Here is a 24,648-nt window from a genome sequence, read left to right as displayed (position 1 = left end):
CACTAGCAAAAAATAGTGTATGGGTCAAAATTATCGATTATTCTTTTATGCCAAAAATCATTAGGATATTACGTGAAGATCATGTTCCATGAAGATATTTTCTAACTGTAAATATATTAAAATTTGATTAGTAATATGCATTGCTAAGAACTTCATTTGGACAACTTTAAAGGTGATTTTCTCAGTATTTAGATTTTTTTGCACCCTCAGATTCCAGATGTTCAAATAGTTGTATCTCATCCAAATATTGTGCGATCCTAACAAACCATACATCAATGGAAAGATTATTTATCAGGTTTCAGATGATGTGTAAATCTCAATTTTGAAAAATTGACCTTTGTGACTGGTTTTGTAGTCCAGGGTCACAAAATATTTATATTTTTTGACATGCAGCAGAAAGAAAGTTACATTCTCAGCGAGTTCAACAGGCAGCCGCCTCGAGCCACTCACAAAGAGAAGCACGCAGGACATGCGACGATACACACCAGACCCATCCTTGAAAGAAACTCTTGGGCCGTAAATGGCTCGGGACACATTTGCAGCAAACATGTACTACGGAGAAGTCTGAATTAAAGTCAAATGAAACAAACTTTTTTTTTTTCTAAATAAATTTTATTTAAAATGTGTTCAAGGAAGTCAAAGACTGAATACTAAGCAATTAAGTAGAGCTTATACCACTGTTTCAGAGAACACCATACATACAAGACCCACTCTTCCACGAACCTACTCAGATGATAAGAACAGAAAACATGAAGAAAGTGGTTACCGAAGACATGAAAATGAGAAGGACAGTACAGTACAAATCAGACAAAGAACAAGATCCTAAAATAAATAATATCAGCTCACTTCATATGAAGCACTCGTGGGATGCTTCCTATATTCAGTAAAGGTGTGTGAACGCTTTCATTTGAGGTCTTTCTGGAGACATATTCTACACAATGGCTGTGCAACTTCACACTGTAAAGCTCTATAGAGAAGGAAAATAATTATTTTATTAGGTCTGTAGGTGTTGGAGAGGCATAAAGATTCTTGAAGTTAGATCTTTAAAAAAGGACAAGCTACATCAATACCACTGAGCTTGTTAGATTAACGTTTATAAAATAAGAATAAAACAACAAACAGTCATCAGTAAAGCCTTGAATATAAATCTGTACTATCCCAAGTCTCTCTTCATCACTATAGATCATATAAAACCAACTGGCAAAGCAAATATTGCACCACATTTTCAGCTGCATATCAAACGAGAGACAGACACCCCATATTCCACCCAAACATATACAAGAATAAATTTGTATATGCAATAGATCAGAAAAAAAATCTAAAATTTCCAGATGGGAAAAAAAAAAAAAAAAATAAAAACGTAGAGAACAAGCGCTCACTATATCTTAATGCAAAAGTTTACCAGAGGGTCTTTTCATAAAGGCCAACAAAATGTTTAAACAAAAGAAAGAAAAACAAACAAGAGAGCAACTCCCTCGAGGTTGAAGTTACACCTTCTGAGAAACTCAAAATGCTTTCTATATTTATATATTTATTTTCTTTGCGTTTCCCCATAAACATTTTGTATCTATGAGTTTCTAGAACATTTACCCATCTAACTGCATGTCTACATTTGAAACGGCAACGGTATTTCACAGGGGAAATGGGAAAAGGGAAAGAGAAATAGAAACGGAAAAGTGCCCAAGGTAGGTGCATGTGTGTGTGGATGGTCTTCAGTAGTACTGATGAAGGGTGTCACGTTTACCCCTGGCTCAGTTCAGCTGTTCGTCAGCAGAAGGATCCACCCTGAAGGGATGTTAAAAGCGTGCCAGTGTGTTTATAGCGGCTGCAGCACTGTGCGACCGGCTTCACTGTTCCCTCCTGTCTTCTCCAGCTCAGACAGCTCCTCAAACACATCTCTGAACACAAACACATCTCATCAGATCACAACACAAACACTGCGTCTCATTCACTCATATGCAGGGCTGGGTTTAGATTCACAAGCTTGCGATTTGATTAGACTCAGATTCAGTTTAGATTATTCTGGATATATATCAGGTACAGTACGACAAATTTCCTCAAGGAAGAAGAAAAAAAAATAAACTAATACTGTAAAATATACATGAGTCAGTTGGTACTACATTCCTACAATATTAAAGCTTAAAATTAACTGATTTGTATACAAACACTAACACTCAAAAGTTTCTAAAGGGGTGGTTCCTTGGTTTTTTTCTAGGCTTGATCGTGTTTATGGGGTGCAGTCGTTAATATCGCTCATCAGTTTGAGCCCGATTGAGAAGCAGAGGATATTATTGAAGAGGATCGTGCAGAACCTGTGCAAATACCTTTTTAATGGTAGGCCTATGTTTTTTGTTGTCTCATACTTTTAGATACACTGTTTTTTGTAAATGCTACTGCTTATGTTAGCTTTTAATATACGGTTTTACTCTGATTAAAGCTTTAATACAATACAGCTGAGCTGAATATATGAGAGAGAGAGAGAGAGAGAGAGATAGAGATGCAGAGCAGGGGGACGTGTGGAACAGTATTAAGAATCGCTGCTTTAGAACATTGATTTTTAAACTTGTGAATCCATTAGAATAATTAAAAGACAGAATCGCGATCCATATGAATAGATTTTTACATGCACCTCTAGTTTTCTCTTCCTCTTCTCTAAAGCAGCACAGCTTCGCCCCCTTTGCCAGAGGGCAGGGTTTATCTGGGTTTGTGATGTCACAAACCCGATAAGTAACTCGTTGTAGTCCCTTACCAGTCGTTTTTGTAGGCATTAAACTGCCAGAATTTTAAAAGACGATATCTCCGTTTGCATTGAACTTTCAGCTTCGTAACTTTTCAGATATTGTTTATGCTCAAACCACAACATTACACTCTAACTAACGTTAAAAAAGTGAAAATCACAATCAACCACCCCTTTAAAATATTACAATTCTAATATTAACTTTAACTACATAATTATATTTCTACATATAAAAAGTAATAACTAGATTTCTACTCCAATATGTTTATTTGAAATATAAACATTTAAAAGGTGTCTGTTATCAAAACTTCAAATTAAAGTCAAATTAATTTACTGTTCTGCAATATTTATAATGAACGTTATATGTGGCATATATTTAGCAAAATGCTCCTCTGTAGAGATGTTATAAGCTGTTATATTGACATCTTCCCACAATTTAAGTGATTTAAGAATTGATCAATTGATTGAGAAATCAATATATTTTTTTTTGTTTTACCTAGCCCTTCTAATATGCATGGATTACTTTTATATCCACACAAGATAACTTCTCAAAAAATAATAATAATAATAATAATAATAATAGACCCATTCCTGGATTCCAAGGACACAGCAACATGGCTCAACATCCATCATGAAAGAAGAGACTTACTTGTGCATGTAAAAAAAGATGTACCCGCTCCTGTCACGATCTCTCTGAACAGTGGATTCCTGTGTGCGGGAGACGTCCAGATCATTGTATGTGAGCCAGGACTGTTTCTTCATGTCATAAACATCACTAATGTAATGCCCTATAGGAGGAAAGAGACAAAGAGCACCTGATGAAGCTGTACTTGGTCTGCAGTGCAAAAACAACATGAGCTAAAAGACACCAGTACCTGAAGATGAGCTGCTGCCGATGTGACTGACCACACTGATGAGTCTGAAAGAGTTCGGAAGCTCTCCAGTCTGGGGAACAAATCATTACACCATCACTAACACTGTCCCCTGAAAACTGTCACTTCTCAAAGCGCACCGAGCGTCTCAGACCCACCTCAGCATTCTTCTTGAGCTCTTCAGCTTCAGCCTCACTGTACTCCATATCCAGACCATCCTCGTTCCCAGAGTCGTCATCAGAGCACAGCAGCTCCGGCAAAGAGTTATTAAACTCTATAACAACACAAACATCCACGTTAACGAAAACATTCACATTAACCAAGATGATGTGAGACAGAACACAATGTTCTGGGTGTGCCACACTGACCTTGCAGGCTGAGCTCAGTGGCTCTCTTCAGATCGTCATCTTCCCTCATCTCTCTCGCCTCCTGTGCAGTTAACACCGATAATATTCATTGTACAACAATCATTATCATCATCAGTTAAGCTGTGCTCACGTCAAGGATGAACAACACTGGAAAAGTACAGCTGCTGTGAGGATTGTGCTAAAAGACCAAGATGGTGATTATAATATGGCAATGATATGAAATAAATAAACATCTTAAACAGAATGAAGCCTGTTAAGATTTGGCACAGTAAAACAGATCCTCTCTTATAAGTCACATAACCATAATGCATCCAAGAATATATTTTGTTTGACTTAAGATATTTTGAAATTCCCATTATTCTCAAAAAAGGTCACTCCCATAATTTTAATACAAGTACCCACAATACAGTTCATAAAACATAGAATTTATTGATAGGTGTCTTTAAACTGAATGTAGCAGTAGTGTGGATGAGATGTGTATCATGGTGCTTACGTGTTCCTGTAGGCTCTGTGCGAGGGCCTGCTGCAGCTCCTGTTCCTCTCGCTCCTGGTCTAAACTGTACTGCTGCACCCAGTCCAGCTCTCCCTGCACACCTTCAGGCGTCTGGTTCTCCTTATTCTCATCCATGGTCAGATCTAGAGACTCCAGAGCATCTAGACACAAACCAAACAATAAACACACACAACTCTAGACATTGTAGGCTGGGAGTACAAGCATGGAATCTAGTCAAAATTCTAATTCACCTGCAGGCTGTTTCTCTCCATCCAAAAGCTCCAAATGATGAGTCAGGTCCTGGCCGTCGGCATCTCCAAACCCTGTGTCTGGGCTGCTGGTTGGCTCGTCGTCAGGGCAACCGGACAAACTAGTGTCGTGACGACTCATCTCCAGCACAGCTGCTAGCATCTCATCATCGTTGATGGCGTTAAACTCCGAGTGCTCGACCTGAGCATTGTGCTGCACCTGAACACAAAAAGCAAGTTGGTCACATATTTCAATACATACACTCCCCATTCAAAACTTTGAAGTCAGCAAGTTTTGTTTGTGTGTGTGTGTGTGTGTGTGTGTGTTAGGAATGAATACTTTAGAAAATACATTAAAAGCTACAGTAAAGACAATTACAATTGTACAAAAGATTTATATTTTAAACAATCAATGATAAAGAAAATTTACCACAAAATATTAAGCTGCACAAGCTTCTTGACCACTAAATCAGTATATTAAAAAGGGCGTCTGACGGGTCATGTGACAATGAATACTGGTATAATGGCTGCTGATAATTCTGTTTTGGCATTAATGGCATTAAATAAATTACTTTGTAATATACATAAGTGCAATTTTTAATATATAATAGTGCTGTCAAACGATTAATTGCATCCAAAATAAAAGTTTGTTTACATTATATATGTGTGTGCTGTGTATTTTTATTATGTGTGTGTGTGTGTGTGTGTGTGTGTGTGTGTGTGTGTGTGTATATATATATATGTGTATATATATATATATATATATATATATATATATATATATATATATATATATATATATATATATATATATATATATATACACATACACATACATACATATATATATATATATTAGGGCTGTCAAATGATTAATCATGATTAATCACATCCAAAATAAAAGTTTTGTTTACATAATATATGTGTGTATACTGTGTATATTTATTATGTATATATAAATACACATACATGCATGTATATATTTAAGAAGAATATGTTATGTTTATATATTAAATATATTTATATATAATATAAAATATAAGAATATAAATATATAAATGTATATACATGTAAATATTTTCTAAATATATAATTTATGTGTGTGTATTTATATATACATAATAAATATACCCTGTACACATACATATATTATGTAAACAAAACTTTTATTTTGGATGTGATTAATCGTGATTAATCATTTGACAGCCCTAATATATATATATATAAAATACACATGCATGTATACATTTAAGAAAAATGGTATGTTTATATATTAACTAGATTTATATAATATTAATTTAAAAATATATACACAAATATTTTCAAAATATATACTGTGTGTATTTATATAGAAATAATAAATATAAAAAAATTATATTTTAATTTAAATTTATATTAAATTTAAGATTTACATTTTATTTCCGCTTTATTTCAATTAAAAATGTTTTAGTTTGAGTTTACAACAGTAACTCTGCTAGTTACATGACACCTTTGTAGATTATAGCTGGCCACATCAAGTAACCAAATATAAAGTGTTTGAATTGAATCTCAAATGCCATGTGGACGGCTTTAAGCAATTCATTAAAACCAAACAGATGTGAAGACAGCTATTCCTCTCACCTCTTCCGTCCTGTCATCTTCTGAATGATGTTTGCGACCAACTTTTCTGACGAGCTCCTCCTCACTATCAGAATCACACAGCATACTGCCTGAGCTCTCTGGCTTTTGAGAACCTTTCCTGTAAACGACCGATTTAAATCACATGAGTACGAATCAAGACTAAATACTCTTAGCATGCACATCAGAGGGCTGCTCTCACCTTAGTGTTGAAGAGTTGACCGACTGTGACATCTTCAGCGTCCTGGAGCTGAAATTAAATCAGCCATTAGTGAGTATGAAGGGTGTTACACTTAATGAGAGCAAGTATAAGAGCGAGTCTTACATGGCGGTCTGTGCGTTCCAGCCGAGGCTGAGAGGGGGGCGTGTGGCGTCAGTGCAGTGTGAGAGCAGTGTGAGATATTTGGGGATCAGGACTTGTTGGCCCAGCTTGCTGTTTAAAGACAGCTGACTGTTGTAGCTGTAGCGTTTAAGGTGAAGAATCAGCACCCTGCAGAGAAAGAGAGTCATTCAAATGTTTTCAATTGACCACTAATTAATCTACACAAACTAAAGTATGTGTCTGTTCAGTCAAACCTGGGAAGCCTGCTAAATTTGTGAGAGACGGTTGCTGCTTTTCCACTGCATTTTTCACAGGAATACTCAATCTCCTCCATCTACAAACACAAAGTAAACAGATAATGAACACTTTAGTAACATATTGTGAAATGAAACTCATCAAATGAATCGATCTCCTCAATCTCATTGTAAGTCATAAAAAAAAAAAAAACCTTCAGTACATTTGACGATCAAAGGTTTGGACTAACGAGTGTGGTTTCAAGTCAAATATTCAGCATGAAAATCTGATCCGATATTTTGCGCAAAAAAGAAAAGAAAAAAAGTATACAGTCTGAAAGAAAAATGAAAATTCACTCTGACAGTAGATGGCAGTTACATACTTACAGAATTATCTTCCAATGCTATTCATTGTCACTTAGTAATAGTGTCTGTGTTTTATGTAAAAGTAGCAACTCCAGGCATGTGACCAAAAGAGTGAAACTTGTTAACAGTTTTTCTTCACAGTGCTATAGAAAAGAGATTACACCTTCATATGTAAAAGAAAAAAAAAAGAAAAAGTGCCAGTCTGAACAGATGCGTTAACCGCGGTTTATCAAATGTAACATTCATCTTGGTGTGAACAGGACTTTAGTGTTTTGATCAGTGTCTTACCCTGAAAAAGAGGTCTAAAGAATCCTGTATAGATCTCAGAGGCAGAGTTTTTTTCCTGCGTGGCAGGTCGATGGACAGGTCATTGAACTGCTCACGCTTTGTCACCACCTCTCCACAGCTGTTCACCAAAGGAAGTATGTCAAGCACTTAGATATTACAGAACATACTAAAAATCATGAGACAACACATGGCCTGCCAACTCACCTTTTACATGTTATGGTGTGCTGCACTTCAAACTCCATGTTGACTGTAACCGGGCAGGTGTAAATGCGTGAGGTGTCCACCTCCTCTGTTAACCGAGCGCTCTGAGGCTCCTCCCCGGCCGAGGGCTCGTTCTTCCAGCTTTTGTTGATCTTCTCCACATCCTCCTTCAGCTGGTCCAGACACTGGCTCAGGAACTCGTGGGCATCCTGGGCACAAAAAGCTGATTGGCACTTGCATCATATGAACATAATGTGACAGTAAAGCCTCATTCACACCAAGAACAACAACAACTGTAAAGACAATAAATATATTAGCATCCATACCAACACACAATACAATTGTTTTTATGCAGTTCTGTCATCCGTCACTGAAGCTCTTTGAAATCAGATTCTGATTGGCTGTCAATATTTTTGTCGCTCAGCAGCTGAAACAAACTGTTCTGAATGTGATTCCAACAAAAGCACTCCTCTGTGTCGTTAATGTAATAGTACAGAATAATGATTATTAAAACAGGATAGTTATCATTGGTGTGAACAGGCCTCAAGTCAGATGCAGCTGCATTAGCAATAAAGATGTCACATGTCTTACATTCTGCATGTAACCAGAGAAACGCTCAGCTGTTGAGGAAATGGCATTCTTTACTCGCCGCAAAAGATCTTTCTTCACATCTGGTGGGGAAATGTCTTTCTTAGCCAGCAGATGAGCAAAACGCTTCATATGGAAACAAAACATCAACAAGCTTGTGAGTAGATCATTACATTTCAGTTTTTTTATGAATGTTTAAAACAGTCCAAAAAGTAGCTAATTTAGATTAAAAAAAAAAAAAACTGCATGACCATACCTCAGAAGGGCATTGACGGGGACCCTCTTCCATGGTATTCCCTGCTTTAACAGGTCGTTTGAAAATGAGGGCAGGCTGAAAAGTGACTGAAGTATGGCGTTCATGTAGCAGGTGTTCCCAAGATTGGAGAATCTAATGGACAATTAAGTGACGGGCATTTGATAAGCTAAGGACAAATAGCGCAAAACAGTTTTCCCCCATTCACTAAGGCAAAATAATAGAAATAACTGTAATTGTGCTACAATATATTACACACACATATACACATGAATGTCTGCATGCATGTATGCATATACGCAAAAAACAGAATTTGAGGGAAAAAATAAATACATTCATAAAGCCCAATCATAATGGGATTTAGACACTCACCCTTGTAGTGGAGGTTGTGGCTGAGCCAGCGTGGATGGTCTTGGTTTGTTCCAGCCACCGTAGTCCAAAGTAGGGCGCACCTTTTTAAAGGGAGTTGAGTGATTGGGTAACATTAGGCTTCTTTTAGCAGAGGGACACTGGCCTGTACTGCTGGGCATGTAAAGAAAAAAAAAATGCTCTGATGAATTCAGCACAGGATTCAATAAACTCTTAAATAATTGTTTGAGATACTCATTAATAATACTGGCTCAAAAAAAAAAAAAAAAAAAAAATTGTGTTTGTGAACTGGACTAGACAAGTCAAACTGAATGTTTGTGTAATCTGCTGTGCCAGCATTAACATTACAGAGTCATTTTATCACATTCAGATTACATTATTGCTGTTGCATTGCAAATTCAGCAGCAGCACCATCACAGAACTTTGCAGGAAACACCAGCTTTTCTTAGAAAGCACAGGCTGTAGACAACGAGTAACAACACTGAGTCAGAGACTCTACCTGTCCAAAAAGGAATGGGTCTGAGAGTAATCTTTAGTTCCTGTTCTGCTCCCATAAAAGGATGTGGGCTGGAGAGGGGCAGGCGTGTGTGGAGCTGAGGAAATTAAATAACAAGCATATGTAATAAAGCCAAGTGAGAAGCAGCTACAGTAGATAAAAGTGGGATGGGTACTTACCGGCTGCTCTGTTCTCCTCTGACTGCTTGAGTTTGTCTTTGCAGCTGAGCAGAAACTTTCTAGATGCATCTGTGATGGCCTTATTGTTGCTAAAAACAGGCAAAATGAGAGAAAGTTTCTTCGCATTTCAATTCAAAAGTCTGGGATTGGTAAGATTTTTGAAGTTGTTTGCTAAGGCTGCAAAACTGTATCAAAAATCCAGCATAAAATTTTTTGAATTACTACATCAATTTAAATAACCCTTCTATTGTAATATATTTTAAGATGTACTTTATACACCAAATAGCTAATCACAGTCTTGCTGATATAGAGCCATATGGCACATATACAAGTGTGATATTGCATTTATACAACAGTTTGACAGCACAAGTATGTAAACAAATAAGAAACAACAGATAGCTAGACCAACCTCTCAGCCAAACAGATTTGAGGACCAGAAATATAAATAAATATACATATACACACACATATATACATATACACAATATATATATATATATATATATATATATAGTACAGACCAAAAGTTTGGAAACATTACTATTTTTAATGTTTTTGAAAGAAGTTTCTTCTGCTCATCAAGCCTTTATTTATTTGATCAAAAATACAGTAAAAAAGATGTAATATTGTGATATATTATTACAATTTATTATAATTTAAATTATCATTTATTTCTGTGATGCAAAGCTGAATTTTTAGGATCATTATCACATGATCCTTTAGAAATCATTCTAATATGATGATTCATTATCAAAGTTGGAAACAATTCTGCTGCTTAATATTTTTTCAGAACAAGTGATACTTTTTTAGGATACTTTGATGAATAAAAAGTAAAAAAAAAAAAAAAAAAGAAGCTATGTTTTTAAAATATAAATATTTTGTAATAACAATATACACTACTGGTCAGTAATTTGGGGTCAGTAAATTTTTTTTTTTTTTTTTTTTAAATAAAATCAATACTTTTATTCAGCAAGGATGTGTTAAATTGATAAAAAGTGATAGTAAAGAAAATATATTATTAGAATATATATTATTTTGAATAAATGCAGTTCTTTTTAACCTTTTATTCATCAAATATATTAGACAGCAGAACTGTTTCCAACACTCATAATAAATCAGAATATTAGAATGATTTCTAAATGATCATGTGATAGACTGGATGTTACATGTGACACTGAAGGCTGGAGTAATGATGCTGAAAATTCAGCTTTGCATCACAGGAATATTTTTTTTTTTAAAAGTATATTCAAATAGAAAACTATTATTTTAAGTTGTAATAATATTTCACAATATTACTGTTTTTTCTGTATTTTTGATCAAATAAATGCAGGCTTGATGAGCAGAAGAAACTTCTTTCAAAAACATTAAAAATAGTATGTTTCCAAACTTTTGGTCTGTACTATATATATATATATATATATATATATATATATATATATATATATATATATATATATATATATATATATATATATATATTCACTCACAATATAATATATATATATACACACACACACACTTTTTTTGTTTTTATTAATTTATTTCTGTGATGCGAAGCTGAATTTTCAGCATCATTACCCCAGCCTTCTGTCACATGATCCTTCAGAAATCATTCTAATATGCTGATTTTAAAACTTATTATTAATGTTGAAATCAGTGCTGCTTAATATTTTTGTGAAGATACTTAAACGATTTCCGGAGTCTTTTATGAATACAAAGTCCCAAAGAACAGCATTTATTTAAACAGAGTATCAAAATGAATCTGCACTAAAATGAAGTCTCGTTTACCTAGAAGAGTCATTCTCTTTGGGGTAGTCCTCGGTCATATCACCATCAGAGTTCATCAGCCTCTTCCTCTTCTCACTCCTACAGGACAAAATCATTTTAGTTGTGGTCAGGGCAATCATTAAATTAACCATTAAATTACCGAAACCTGAGATAACATGTGAGCAAACAACTGAGCAAAAAGAGACACTGCACTCAAATCTAAAGTCACTGGCAGGGCAAATTCGCACACCTGTTCTCAGAGAGGCCGTTGCGGCCAGGTGTGGACGTTACCCGGCTGGGACTCCCAAGAGGCTTTCGGGGTGTGCTGTCCTCTCTGCTGTCCAGACTTGGACGTCTTGGAGTGCTCTGAAAGAAACAGTATGTCAGTCATATAATATTAAGAAAATAAACAATAAGCATTTCATTGCTTGTGATGCTGTGCTACCTGTTTTTCTGATGGAGAAAGACCAGAGTCGTTCTGTGCTGCACGATTCCCAAGAACTAATCCGAAACTAGCACTTCCCTGGTTTGTCTTTAAAACTAAAGAAGAAACAAAATAAGTTAAAAAGTGACTTGAAAAAGAATGGACAGTGATGTGAAAACTAGAAAACACAAGTCAAAAAACATACCTGCTGGTTTTCCAAGCCTCACCATTTCAAGGTATTCCTTCATTTTTTTAGCAACCAACAAGGGCAGTTTGTCCATCATGACAACACTCGAGTCTTTCAGAGTCAAAGTCACTCGGTTTGGGCCGTGCGTTGGATAGCAGGAAAGTTGCTTAACGTTGTGATTCAGCTGCAATAAAATAAACAAGACTCTAAATAGCACTCAACACAATACATTAGATGCTCATGTCTTAAAATGACGCTGCATGTCACTAAGGAGAACCTTACAGACATTTCTGTATTTCATACACATTTCTAAAAATCAAAGCTATCAACACAATCGAACGTGCCTGTATATAATCTATTTATGTGTGGGTTTTTTTTCGATAGTTTTTATCATTCGCATCTAGTCAGTAAAGCCGGTTCCATGATTAGCGGTAAATCCCCATCACCTGCTTTCAAATGGAGCTGCAGTTAATACACAGTGCCGTAGTTCACTGAGAAGCTACGCAATATCGAGTTCATTATTGAAGATGAATCGCCTTTGATAATGAACTCGATATAGCGTAGCTTGTCAGTGAACTACGGCACTGTGTATTAACTGCAGCTCCATTTGAAAGCAGGTGATGGGGATTTACCGCTAATCATGGAACCGGCTTTACTGACGAGATGCGCATGATCATATCGTTCGATATATTGTCCAGCCCTAAATCTACTAAATGTCTTCTGCTGTCTAAATGATAGTTTATATTTAAGGAAAAAGTATTTTAGTGTAATTGTAAAACATCCACCTTCAGCTTTTCTTTAACTGTGAAAGCTGATTTTTATAAACGTTAGAATGTTTTCCATTGTAATATTTCAAGATGAACATTTACTCAGACTCAAACTTAGGTTTACTTGATTATCCATGGCATTTTTTGATATATGATACATCAGGATTTTGAAGAATGTTAGATTTTAGAAGAATGTTACACATATTATTGTGAGATATAGATTGACAAATGATATTCATTAGCATTTTATCCAAGTAATCTACTATACGGTTAAAAATGGCATTGATTTACATTACAAACTACAAGAATTTCATCTTTTATGACATATAAATCTCAGCAACTGCACCAACACTGCATACGAAGCTCAACAAACAGAAGCACTTTTTTGTTTTCTGACAATTATATCATACACCAGTCTTTCAGGTGTAAATGAAGAGAGTTCTCTACCTGAAACATTCTCGGAGTTCCACCACTGCTGAACTTCACCAGCAGGTTTATTTTGTTGTCCTTCTCGTGGATTTCAAAGACCCCCTCTTTCCATTTGGTGGTCCCCAGCTCCCCGCATCTGATGCGGATGTGCACAGCGCCACCGCTGGTCAGCTTGGGCACTGCGACGGCCATGAGGGCTCAAACTCCGGCTCCGGACACAACTGAAGGCGAACAGATGCGGCCAGAGATCTGCAACAAAAGCCCTGACAAAAGACGAGAGACAATATCCGACGTGGCACTGCATACGAAGTGAAGTCGAATATTTGTGAATTTTTCAGGCGTGCGTCAGCGATGATATTCGTTGAGATTGATGGAGCGTGAGGGGTGCTTCTTTGAACAAAAGCACCCGAATTTGATCCGTTAAGTTTCATTGTACACATCTGTTTTAAACGAGCCAATGCACATCAATGTAAATATACGCTTTATAAGAAAACTGAAAGCTATGAACTGTTAACCAACAGCTTGGAAACACAACCCACGTGTCGGAAATGAATCATAATCACAAATAACAAACAACAGTGAATCAAAATCTTATAACGCGTAAATGACATTTAACAACATTTCTGCAATGATGTCCCGGTCATATAAAACTAAATCAACGACAACTAACCAAGTTATACAGCACAAAAATAGGCGCCAGTGTAAAATCCGCATTAAACCGTTACGTTATATTTCTTTCATCCACATGATATGAAGCTAAATCATTAAGTCAAATCACAAAAGTGTTGCTCTAAAAGCCTCAAGCGTAAGCATGACAAACTTCTAACGTTTTAAAGTGAACTAACTGACTAAGTCACGCATCAAAACCATGCCCACAGCTCTCCTTTATCAGATCTGATCACAAAGAGCGCGCGGTTCCGTGTGTTTAGAGGCGCTACGGTGAGTGCGGAGAAAAGTAAACAAACACATCGCGTCAAGACCTTCCGCGCGCTTTAACTGAACCAGCTCGACTAGCTCCCCTAGAGACCGCGCACTCGCGTTCCCGCCTTAAAACAGAGTAACGCTCGTGTAATTCGCAGAAGCGGCTCTGTGTAGTGCCGTGTTTTCCTCACACTCCGCGGTGGGATAATCACACACGCATCGTCCACGCACGGCGGACGTTAATTAACTAGCATTAGCAGCCCAGGCCGTGTGACAGGCTTGGCACCGCTAACTGACCACTCTGAGGAAAAAACGAGGGAAAAATCGGCTCACAAACCGCATCTCGTTTACCTGCGGTAAGGTAACTCCTAGAAGAAAGCGCTGGGAGATGAATGTATCCGCTCAATGTGGCGCACTGCCAGTGTGTGAGTTTTGCCGGCTGTGATGTTATCTGCGTGTACCACGAGCAGCCGATGATGGCGGGAATGTGAAAATTCAGAGCGGAAATGGGAGGTGAGAAGAGCCGCGTAAACTCGCGCGAGATTTGTGTGGGGGGTTTCTTTTGTGTAACGTTACACTGAAATTTTTATACTGACAGCGTATGATATTAAATTAAATGTATGGGCTAATAAAATCATAATTTGATCCCAAATCTAAAAAAAGTTATGAGGCGTCACAAAGTATTTTCTTCATTACGTCACCAGCGCCCGCTCTGATTGGCTGTAGAAGCAGCGCGCTGTCAGCGGGGCGGAAGTTCAGCATTATCCACGGGGGGAAAAAAGTCTCTCTTCGCTTAGGACTTTAACATCTCAGGTCGGAGAAAAACAGCTGTAAGTTATTATTCTGTTTCGGAGGATTGAGCAGCTTCGACACACTTTATGTTCAATGTGTCCTTTATGAATGAATCGCAGTCGTTATTCAGGTAAGTTAAACGCGTTTGAGAGTGTTTACATCGTGAAGGTGGCGCTGAAAGGCCTCGTGCTGATGTGGCCTGTGACCAGTCTGCTTTAACAGACATTTAACTAGTCCTGGGATTTTAACTGTGTGTCTGTCATATATTTTTAATCTAAAGTCACTTGATTTACAATATAGATATTATAGATACTGTATGACTCGTATTATAATAAAGAGTGCAGTTCACATAAACAAAAGAATAAGAAAACAATATGTATTCTCAGTAGAAGTACTGTTAGTTTCAGTTTATGTATTCTGTCAGTGTAATATATCTGCTATTAGTTAAGCTTAATTGTTAAACCCCATGCGGGAAATAAAATCAGTTAGATTTTTTTATTGCTGGAGTCTCTAATGCTCATCAACGCTGTGTTTATTTGATCAGAAATACAGAGAACAAGAAGTAATATTGTGAAATATTAAATATTGGTCTCCTATGTGAATATATTTTAAAATATAATGTATTTCTGTGATGCAGCGCTGAATTCCTTCAGAAATCATTCTGATATGCTGATTTATTAACAGTATTGAAAATGTTGTGCTGCTTTATTTATTTATTTGGAACCTGTGATGCTTCTTTGTTTAATTCTTTGATGAATAAGATGATTAAAAAAAGAACAGTATTTATTCAAAATATTAATCTTTTCTAACAATATACGTCTTTATCACTTTTTATCCATTTAACAAATATTTGCTGAATAAAAGTATTATTTTCTTCTTTTAAAATAAGAAATAAAAATTTACTGACCCCAAACCTTTGAATATTAGTGTATATTGTAAGACATAACTTCTATTTTGAATAATCACTGTTCTTTTGAACTTTTTAGTTCTCAAAGAATCCCGAAAAAAGTGTTTCAGGTCCCCAAAAAAAAAAAATATGAAGCAACACAGCTGTTTCCAACATTGATTATAAATCAGCATATTAGAATGATTTCTAAACAGGGATCCAAACTGCGACTAAAACAGTTTTTTTTTTTGCGAGTGACGTTTTTGCTGAGGTCGCCACTGGCGACTACCCGCCGAAAGCTCCTCAGGATTTAAGCGCTAAAAAAGTTTTCTCAGGCGGATGATTTGCTTCATTCTAGCAGCGCCCCGTCTGTGATAAAACGAACTCGGGCCGAAGGTTAATACACACAACTACAGCGAGTGTGGACCTGCCGCGTGTACAACAGCTTTCAGCCGAGATCGGTCCATAGAGAGAAAGCCGTCTGTCAGCCAGAAGTGTTTTGTAGAGTCGGCGCGGCTCTGGCCCATTATCTTCTCACAGATGCCGAGACTGAACCGACAGAGACGCATTTCAGCCAGAATCAGCCCGAGTGTTATTGCTATCTGGGTATATATTTACATGTTATAACTTAAACATTTGAATGTAATGCCTTTTTTCCTAATTGTTTTGCGATCAAATCTTTTTATATGTTCACGTATTAAACTGAGACGATGCGCATTAAAGTTTTAGTGGAAAAAGAGAGTTTCAAACAGTCCACATCAGTGCTGCCGCACACAGTCTGATAAACGCAGCTCCGCCAGCCCGATCTCACGGCAATTCGTACATATTTTACGCGGTGGCTAATTCGTACGAATTTTTGCCAAATCGTAAGTATTTTACGAGTTGCACATTCGTATGAATTTGTACGAATTACCTACACCAAACCCCGCCCCTAAACCTACCCGTCACTGGGGTCTAGGCAAATCGTATGAAATCGTACGAGTGAGGTCGTACAAATTCGTACGAATTAGCCACCTCGTAAAATACGTACGAATTGGTCGTGAGATAGCGTTGGCTCCGCTGTGCAGCGAGAGAGAAATGACGGAGACGTAAGAAGGGAGAGTGCAGAAAATACAGCGTCTATTTCGTGCACAACTTGAACAAACTAGAACAGGTAAAGCTGTCAGCTGTGTGAATATTGGCAATATCGTTAACAATTCTCGTTTATAATAATTACTAATATGGCTTCTTCTAAACAAGATCTTGGTGTGTGTTCTTTTAATGCGTGAACTTCATTATTTGAAGTGCAACTGCCGTCCAGTAATCGCAAAAAGCTCTGTGCTTTGTCACTTTTTAATAAAAAGTACCAGCTTTAAAATTATTCTGAATTCATAACGAAATTCAAACAATACAGTTTTGGCGCTCCTTAATGGGGCAGGTGCGGTCGCTTTAGCACCTCAGTTCAAGGGCAAGTGAACTCATTAAATCTTTCTCTTTACTAATATAGTACATAGTGAACATGAATTAACATCAAAAGATAGGCTATTTTATAAGAGAGCCTACAGTACAACTTACTGAAATATCTCATGTAGGAGGAGCCCAAGCTACACTCAGTGGCCAAGTGATGCTTATGCTCCATGATACTGGTACAGATTCTGTGTAATGAACAATTCTTTGTGACTGTAGATTTCAAGCTGGAAAAGACATTTAGTTTCCACTTTAAGTGAACTTTAGTTCCCAGGTCATCTACAAGATTGATTAAAATGCTGATAAAGTCAAGAAAAGATGAGACATAAACACATGACAGTATGATTGAAATGTTAAAATGTAAATAAATAAATAATAACAATCATAAAATAAATAAAACATGTTTATTCTGTGGCACCTAAAAAAATGATTTGGCTCCTAAGTTTTTTTCTTATAGGAGCCGATGGCTCCTTACTCGATTTTTTTGTTTGGAGCCCTGCTAAAGGAAGACTGGAGTAATAATGCTGAAAATTCATCTTTGTTTCACAGTAATAAATTATATTAAAATATAATACTGTTATTTTAAATTGCAATAATATTTCACAAAATGATGATTTTTTTTAATCATTTTTTGATCAAGTAAATTCAGCCTCGATGAAAGAAACTTCTTTAAAAAAAAAACATTAAAAAAAAACTTACTGATCCCAAAATATGAATAGCTGTGTGTGTGTGTGTGTGTGTGTGTGTGTGTGTGTGTGTGTGTGTGTATAAATAAAACTATGGCAGACAATTCATTGTCTTCAGTGGATGTGGTCATGATAACTGTTCATGATAACTGTGTAATTCAAGAAATGGTAACTTAGACGGGTAACATAGTTAGTACTTTCACCATTTGACTCATAATTTCAATGACATGTCCTGTCTGGCCAACCATATATATATATATATATATATATATATAAAAAATGAAAAAATGAATATATAATATATTAAAATAAATAAATAAATAAATAAATAAATAAATTCATTCATTCATTCATTCATTCATTCATTCATTTTAAAATAATTTTAACCTCACTCTTTTAATAAATGTAAGTAAAGTCATAACAATGTTCCCAGCACAGTGGACGGCCAAGGAATATACTTTGACAATATTGTAGTTATTGTAGATAAAATGTTGAAGAAATAATGAGAGGACACTTATGTATTCTACAATATGTGTTCAAAATATCCACCACATAAAATAAATAAATAAATAAATAAATATATATAAATAACTTTAATTTAATCTAAACAAACTAATTTATTTAAAAATAGTTCAGAGTTAGAAATACATTTAATATAGATAATGTTGACTTTTATTTTATTCATCATTTTGAACTCGACCCACTCACTTCAAAAACAGACACTGCAAAGACTGTCATCAAGGCAGTTTCAAGCAAACTGAAACATAAGGTGCACGTAGTATTTGTATGTAATTGTAATATGCTTTCCCATAATTGACAAAATGAGGAAGAAGGAAAAAAGCTAATCATCAATTAACATGATATGTATCTCAATCATAGGATGAGTAAAATGTCAAATACACAAAACCCCAGATAATTCTATTCACAGTTGCACAGATTCTTGGCTCATTCTGTTTGGTCAATGGGTTATGTCTGGGTTTTGGGATATCATCATTATTATTACCTTCTCATTTCCAGGCATGTGATGTCAGCTGACAGCAGCAGATGTAGCTGACATCCTTCTGTCACAGCGGCCATGGTGGAGGTTTCTGCACTGAGCAGTGGTGCTCTGATGCGCCGCGGGCCCTACATCAGCATGATCACCAACCGGACCATGAACTTGCTGCTCCGTGCTGCCATGCTCTTCATGGTGGGCGTGTTTCTAGCGCTCGTGCTGAACCTGCTACAGGTGCAGCGTAATGTCACTCTCTTCCCTCCCGACGTCCTCAGCAGTGTTTTCTCATCTGCCTGGTGGGTTCCTCCCTGCTGTGGAACAGCCGCAGGTACACAAACACACACACGACGTGTTATTAGTAAGGACACACTGTATGAACTGCTTCCGTCAGAGGAATCTCACACAAACAAATGCTGTTGTCATTCCCAAACTATGATGTCATTGAGACATTGCATGAGACATTTAATTGAATGCCACTCCTCTTTTTTTTCAGCGTTGATCGGTTTGCTGTACCCCTGTATGGACCGTCGTCTGGGGGAGCCACATAAGCTCAAGAGAGAGTGGTCTAATGTGATGCGCTGTGTGGCCGTCTTTGTGGGTATAAATCATGCCAGTGCTGTATCCTTCTCTAACAAAGTCATTCTGTCAAGCGGTTCAGCTGCAATTAATTACCGCTGTTTATGTCTTATTGTTTATATCTTAAAGTCACCATGCAACATAGGTAAAAAAAAATTACAATTGGGAATTACTGATGTATTTTATGTGCATCAACAACCGACCTTATTTCAGGCTTTTAAACAAAAACGCATTCAAAAACCCAGTGACATCAGGACAATGCTACCTTGTTTCTGGGTTTTGGCGTACAAAAATGCAACATCCCTGCTGCACTCGATTGTATAAAAACAAATTGCTCTTGTACGACTTGTTATCTTTAACACTGTTGCCAACAGAAGGTGGACTTTGCCAATAATGTGCAGCTGTCATTGACGCTGGCTGCCCTGTCCGTCGGCCTGTGGTGGACGTTCGATCGTTCACGCAGTGGTTTTGGGCTGGGAGTCGTCATTGCAATACTTGCCACACTGGCCACCCAGCTGCTGGTTTACAATGGAGTCTTTCAGTGAGTCTCATACACACTCTGTGATAAGTCTGCATCATGTAGTTACAAATAACAGAAGTAGTGTGTTAAAGCCTGTTCACACCAAGAGCAGTAACTATAAGATCTACTGCTTGCACTTGCATCATTACAAGCTTTTTTGTTTGGTACTTCACTTCACATGTGTGAATGTGTGCAGATACACCTCCCCTGACTTCCTGTACATTCGGTCCTGGCTGCCATGTATCTTCTTCGCAGGGGTGATAACTGTGGGGAATATTGGACGACAGTTAGCTCTGGTAAACTCTTGCATACTTTCTCACACATAATCACTCTTAAACTCTGTTCCCAGCCCTAGTGAACTGTGACCCGATTTAACACTTCTGGGGTTAGTGAGGTTTTTTTTTTTTAAAGTGACAGTAAAAACATTTATGTTACAAGATTTGTATTTAAAATAAATGCTGTTCTTTTAAAGTTTCTATTCAACAGCGAATCCGGTTGTAAAATATATTACGGTGTCCACAGAAAATATTAAGTAGCACTAGCACAACTGTTTTCAAAATTGATAATTGATTTTAAAAATGATAAAATATTAAAAGGATTTCTGAAGGATCATTTGACACTGAAGACTGAAAAATAAGCTTTGCAACACAGGAATAAATTGTAAAATATATTCAAATAGAAAATAGTCATTTTAAATTGAAATAATATTTCACAATATTAATGTCTTTACTACATTTTTTTTTAAATCAAATAAATACAACCTAACAATCTTCTTTCAAAAAAACACACACACAAAAATAAAAATAAAATCTTGCCAATCCCAAACTTTTTAACGGTAGAATGTAGGTAAATTTGTTGGGTTCTGTAAGATTTATTTATTTATTTATTTATTTATTTATTTATAAACTCATTTATTTACAAAGCTATATATAAATAGCAGTTCATTTCCTGAACATTAAACGTTTCATTCAATTTCGGAAGTTCTTAAAATTGCGAAGTTGAGTTATGTTGCCTTTGAAACACTATGCATTGCATTGATTTGTGTTTTTCTTTATTTGCTGCAGTACGAGTACAAAGTCAATCAGGAGAAGACCCACCAGGATTAATGAAGAATCCTCTGCACACATGGGAAAATCCAGGAGAGAGGAGTCAAGCAGGAGCACCATGACTGACAGAGCCATCCATCATTGAGGAGGAGCTGCTCTCTGTGTTTGAGGATGGACAGTGTTATGATCTGTTTTCTGCCTCCTCAGACGCTCAGGTTCTCTAAGTGTGTAACAGTAAGATACGATGTCATTTACACACTCTCTTACTGTCTTCGGCAGCACTGAAATGCTACCAGCTGCTGTAAAGTGCCAAACTGACTCTGACTGATCAAACCGAATGACTGGTGTGTAAAAGATGGACAAAATATTGATTGAACTGAACTTGTTATATGATCTTGATACTGTTGTGGCCTCTATCCTCTGTGACGAGTGGAGGAGAGTCATCTGGACGAAGCACCATCATCGGATCTCATTCTTCATACAGAAAAATCACTTATTAGAAGTACGGAGAGTAATATAGAGTATTATGACAGGGCATCAAATCTGTTGCATGTCACTTTTTTTTTCTTTTTTTAAGGCCAGCTCACTTCTGCAGTGTCTCAGATCCACCACTAGTGGGCATTAGAGCATAACTGACCCGTCACCCTGTGTTTGTAGACTCAGTGCTAACTAAACACACAAAAGGCATCATATTTTCTAACAGACTAATCAGTGTGCGGTGTTCATTAGTTGGGAGGGGAAGGTTGAAGGAGGTTCAACAAGGTGTTGATTACTGCTTTGATTACAACTTGAATATTTTATTGTGATGTATTCCTCGTTATAACCAGATCATTCCCTGCTAGACCCGAAGAACTCCTCAGTTTTGACTAAATGAAGCATCCCTCAGCTCCAGAAATCACTTCAAGGTCTGATATAAATAGTGGACTTCAGAATAAAATATAAGTGATTCTTAATGACGTTCCATTGATTATTACCAAAGCCTTAAAATAACAGAGATTGAAGCTCAAAGTAAAGAGGACGGAACAGGCAAACCACCATCTGTGCACTGATTTTGGATAAATTAAGGGAGTTTTTGTTTTGTTTGTTTTTTAATTGGGGGGATATTTTATAAAATGATGAGTAGAATGCAAAGTTAGCGGGATCAATATGCTTTCAGTGTTACAATGAGATTTGACAACTTAAACAACTGTAGACTTGCAAGAGTAATTGAGAATTGTAAAAGAGCGTTTTGGGATGTTTTGTCATGCATGGGTGATTACTTGATCCAGGGTTTGTGTTTAACCACATTTACTGTTTCTTGAAGTTAAAGTTATATGTTTGTTATTATTGCATCTATTAAAAGAGATTTCCTTTGAGTTTATTTCCTTTGGTTAATATTATAAAAATGTTTGCGTTGTTTTTCTTTTGCTTTTTGAGGCTTTTGTACAATCACAGAAAGTCATTTCAAATTCATTAAACAAAAAAACGATGCATATATAAATGCACATACAATGTATAATCAGTGTTTGGTAGACTACTGATTCCAAATCCCGTGACAAAAATTGGAGTTACTAACACAGTCCATTACATTACACATTTGAGGTAGTGTAATCAGACTACTTTTAGATTACTTTTGACCTAACTCATTTAAACAGTATAATCTTAAACCATATTGGTATAAAAATACAAAGATAAAGAAAATATATCCCATTCGTTGTTATTAACTAGATGAAGAGCGTTAAACGGTACATTATGTCAAGGTTTTCCAAACTGGTGTTCGTAAAAGAACTGCAGGGGGTTTGCACGTTTAATGAAAAGCTTAAAAGTAATTAAATCATACAAATGTAAAAAAAAAAAAAACATTTTAAAATAACAATCAAAATAAAACACTAACAAAGATTAAATATTATATTTGATTACCTGCATGTCACGTGACCATTAACTAATGTCAGAGAAATGTTTGAACACGCAAACGTGTTACTTAACCTTACAATCTTTGGAGTGCTTCAAATAAATATTTTAAGTGAAAGTGAAAGTTTGGGAATCCCTGCATTGCATGCAAATAAGACATAACATGTACTAACTGTGTTCTAAAGACATAGTAGGCTAAATGGTTAAATAACCCTGAGTGATAATTCAAATAAAAAATGAACGTGTTCAGCTGTAGTTGATGCAATGTTGAAATGTTGAGAAAAATACTTGGATTGTTGTGCGGCCTCCCTGTGTATTTATAGCCAACCTGACTAGTAACTGTACGCAAAACTGGAAGAGTTTCTGAATGAATATAAGCAGAAGGCTATTTAAGAAATGAAAATGTAAAAGATGAAAAATAAGTATTAGGGAGATTTAATAAATTATGAATCATTTATTGTGGCAATATTATCTAATCATGTAGCTAATCTATAAAAAAGTAGGTCTAACTGTTAATCTAATTATCATACTTACATTTTTTAAATCTGATTAGGCTACATAATTCAGATTGCATGTAATCAGTACCCAGCACTGAATGTATTCGACGAATTTCAGATGTTAGACATGCACTAGACTTGTTTAAATACTGTAAATTATTTCAGGATAATTTGGTTTTTAATGAACTTTCGCTGGGCCAAGCCCATGACATAGCAGCACCTGATTATATTAAGAGGACAAAACAAGCATTTGCACAGCAAAACAAAGATATATTGCCCTCAGAGAGCAGGTTTTTGTGACATAAATTTACAAACTAATGACAGTTTTAATAAACTGTAATTAAAGGAATTGTAATTGTTTGGTTCTTTGTCAGTTCTGCATGCTCAATGCCTGCTGTGATAGATATGTTTGGCATTGAGGATAAGTTTTTTTTATTTTTTTTATATTACCAGGTCCAAATGTCCAAATGATTTGTGGGAAGTCTGAGAAGGTTGTTTAATATGATAAAATGTGTTAAATAGAGCACAGTGTACTACATTTTTATTCATGATTAATGATTCTCTTCCCACATAAGTGAAACCTGGAATTACCAATATTGTGATGATCTCCAAGCCAGAAAAATGGCTTAAAACATACTTTAAAATATGCATTTTTGGAAATGTTTACATAGGGGATAGAAAATATCATTGACTGACAGCAATGGAAAGTCCTCAACATGACAGAAAATAAGTGTGTGTGTGTGTGTGTGTGTGTGTGTGTGTGTGTGTGTGTGTGTGTGTGTGTGTGCGTGCGCGTGTGTGTGCGCGTGTGTGTGTTCATGTAGTAGCAGATTTACAGGGTGATGTTCAGCATGGCTGGCTCCTCCATATCTCAGTCACACTGACTGCTGTAATCGCACTTTAATCGATTTGACTCTCTCAGTATGTGTGTGGTCCCATGTAACTGCTCAAAGCCTGAACAACCAGTCATCACTAACTCTCCAAGGACAGTTCTCTGGCAAAAATACGACTTGTGTCTCTCACACACACTCTGCCTCCTTCTGTAAAGGTTAATGCAGAAGATCTGCTCCATGCTCTAGTTAATCCATTCTGCTCACTTTCAGAGAGTGTGAAGGAAGTGTGAACCAGCGCTTTCACCCACTGATCTCACACCTGTTTGCCATTTATCTCTCCTCTTGACTTCTGAATTC

General features: G+C 36.4%; 2 protein-coding genes across 8 annotated transcripts; one reads left to right on the top strand and one right to left on the bottom strand.

Annotated features, from left to right (window-relative positions):
- Nucleotides 1–590: 590 nt before the first annotated feature.
- On the bottom strand, nt 591–14,615 carry LOC109054331 (ubiquitin carboxyl-terminal hydrolase 37-like). 5 transcript variants are annotated; one of them, XR_006160750.1, is made up of 26 exons: nt 14,477–14,615; nt 13,223–13,467; nt 12,027–12,192; nt 11,843–11,937; nt 11,648–11,763; nt 11,419–11,496; nt 9,631–9,719; nt 9,455–9,548; nt 8,959–9,108; nt 8,590–8,721; nt 8,337–8,460; nt 7,749–7,954; nt 7,545–7,662; nt 6,912–6,991; nt 6,661–6,825; nt 6,538–6,585; nt 6,339–6,456; nt 4,722–4,938; nt 4,471–4,631; nt 3,978–4,038; nt 3,768–3,883; nt 3,613–3,682; nt 3,387–3,525; nt 1,745–1,898; nt 847–967; nt 591–723 (listed from the first exon to the last, which is right to left on the bottom strand). XR_006160750.1 is itself a non-coding variant. In XM_042763227.1 (24 exons), the coding sequence occupies exons 2-24, from the start codon at nt 13,394–13,396 to the stop codon at nt 1,817–1,819; spliced, it is 2,799 nt and encodes a 932-aa protein (XP_042619161.1). In that variant the 5' UTR covers nt 13,397–13,467; nt 14,477–14,615; the 3' UTR covers nt 591–1,816. The 5 variants fall into 5 exon arrangements, 2 of the variants coding, with proteins under 2 accessions (XP_042619161.1, XP_042619162.1); XR_006160748.1 differs by having other exon boundaries at nt 847–1,898; XR_006160749.1 differs by having other exon boundaries at nt 591–967.
- On the top strand, nt 14,504–22,426 carry LOC109054326 (insulin-induced gene 2 protein-like). 3 transcript variants are annotated; one of them, XM_042763231.1, is made up of 6 exons: nt 14,504–14,638; nt 18,953–19,257; nt 19,423–19,547; nt 19,880–20,046; nt 20,222–20,321; nt 21,090–22,426. In XM_042763231.1, exons 2-6 carry the CDS (start codon nt 19,011–19,013, stop codon nt 21,129–21,131), a joined length of 681 nt encoding a protein of 226 aa, XP_042619165.1. In that variant the 5' UTR covers nt 14,504–14,638; nt 18,953–19,010; the 3' UTR covers nt 21,132–22,426. The 3 variants fall into 3 exon arrangements, with proteins under 3 accessions (XP_042619165.1, XP_042619164.1, XP_042619163.1); XM_042763230.1 differs by lacking the exon at nt 14,504–14,638 and adding an exon at nt 14,832–14,955; XM_042763229.1 differs by lacking the exon at nt 14,504–14,638 and adding an exon at nt 14,881–15,047.
- The last annotated feature ends 2,222 nt before the right edge of the window (nt 22,427–24,648 follow it).

Source organism: Cyprinus carpio, chromosome A9 (genome assembly GCF_018340385.1).
Source record: "Cyprinus carpio isolate SPL01 chromosome A9, ASM1834038v1, whole genome shotgun sequence".
NCBI classification, from domain to species: domain Eukaryota; kingdom Metazoa; phylum Chordata; class Actinopteri; order Cypriniformes; family Cyprinidae; genus Cyprinus; species Cyprinus carpio.
This window is presented reverse-complemented; position numbering and strand designations above follow the sequence as displayed.

What these genes read in the sequence shown, in the direction of transcription:
- LOC109054331 (XM_042763227.1), bottom strand. Translation starts at nt 13,396, where the DNA reads ATGGCCGTCGCAGTGCCCAAGCTGACCAGCGGTGGCGCTGTGCACATC. An exon ending in CACAGAGCCTACAGGAACAC is followed by an intron (nt 4,039 to 4,470) that starts GTAAGCACCATG and finishes TTAACTGCACAG; the next exon opens with GAGGCGAGAGAGATGAGGGA. An exon ending in CACTGAGCTCAGCCTGCAAG is followed by an intron (nt 3,884 to 3,977) that starts GTCAGTGTGGCA and finishes GTGTTGTTATAG; the next exon opens with AGTTTAATAACTCTTTGCCG.
- LOC109054326 (XM_042763231.1), top strand. Translation starts at nt 19,011, where the DNA reads ATGGTGGAGGTTTCTGCACTGAGCAGTGGTGCTCTGATGCGCCGCGGG. An exon ending in GTATAAATCATGCCAGTGCT is followed by an intron (nt 19,548 to 19,879) that starts GTATCCTTCTCT and finishes TGTTGCCAACAG; the next exon opens with AAGGTGGACTTTGCCAATAA. An exon ending in TTGGACGACAGTTAGCTCTG is followed by an intron (nt 20,322 to 21,089) that starts GTAAACTCTTGC and finishes TATTTGCTGCAG; the next exon opens with TACGAGTACAAAGTCAATCA.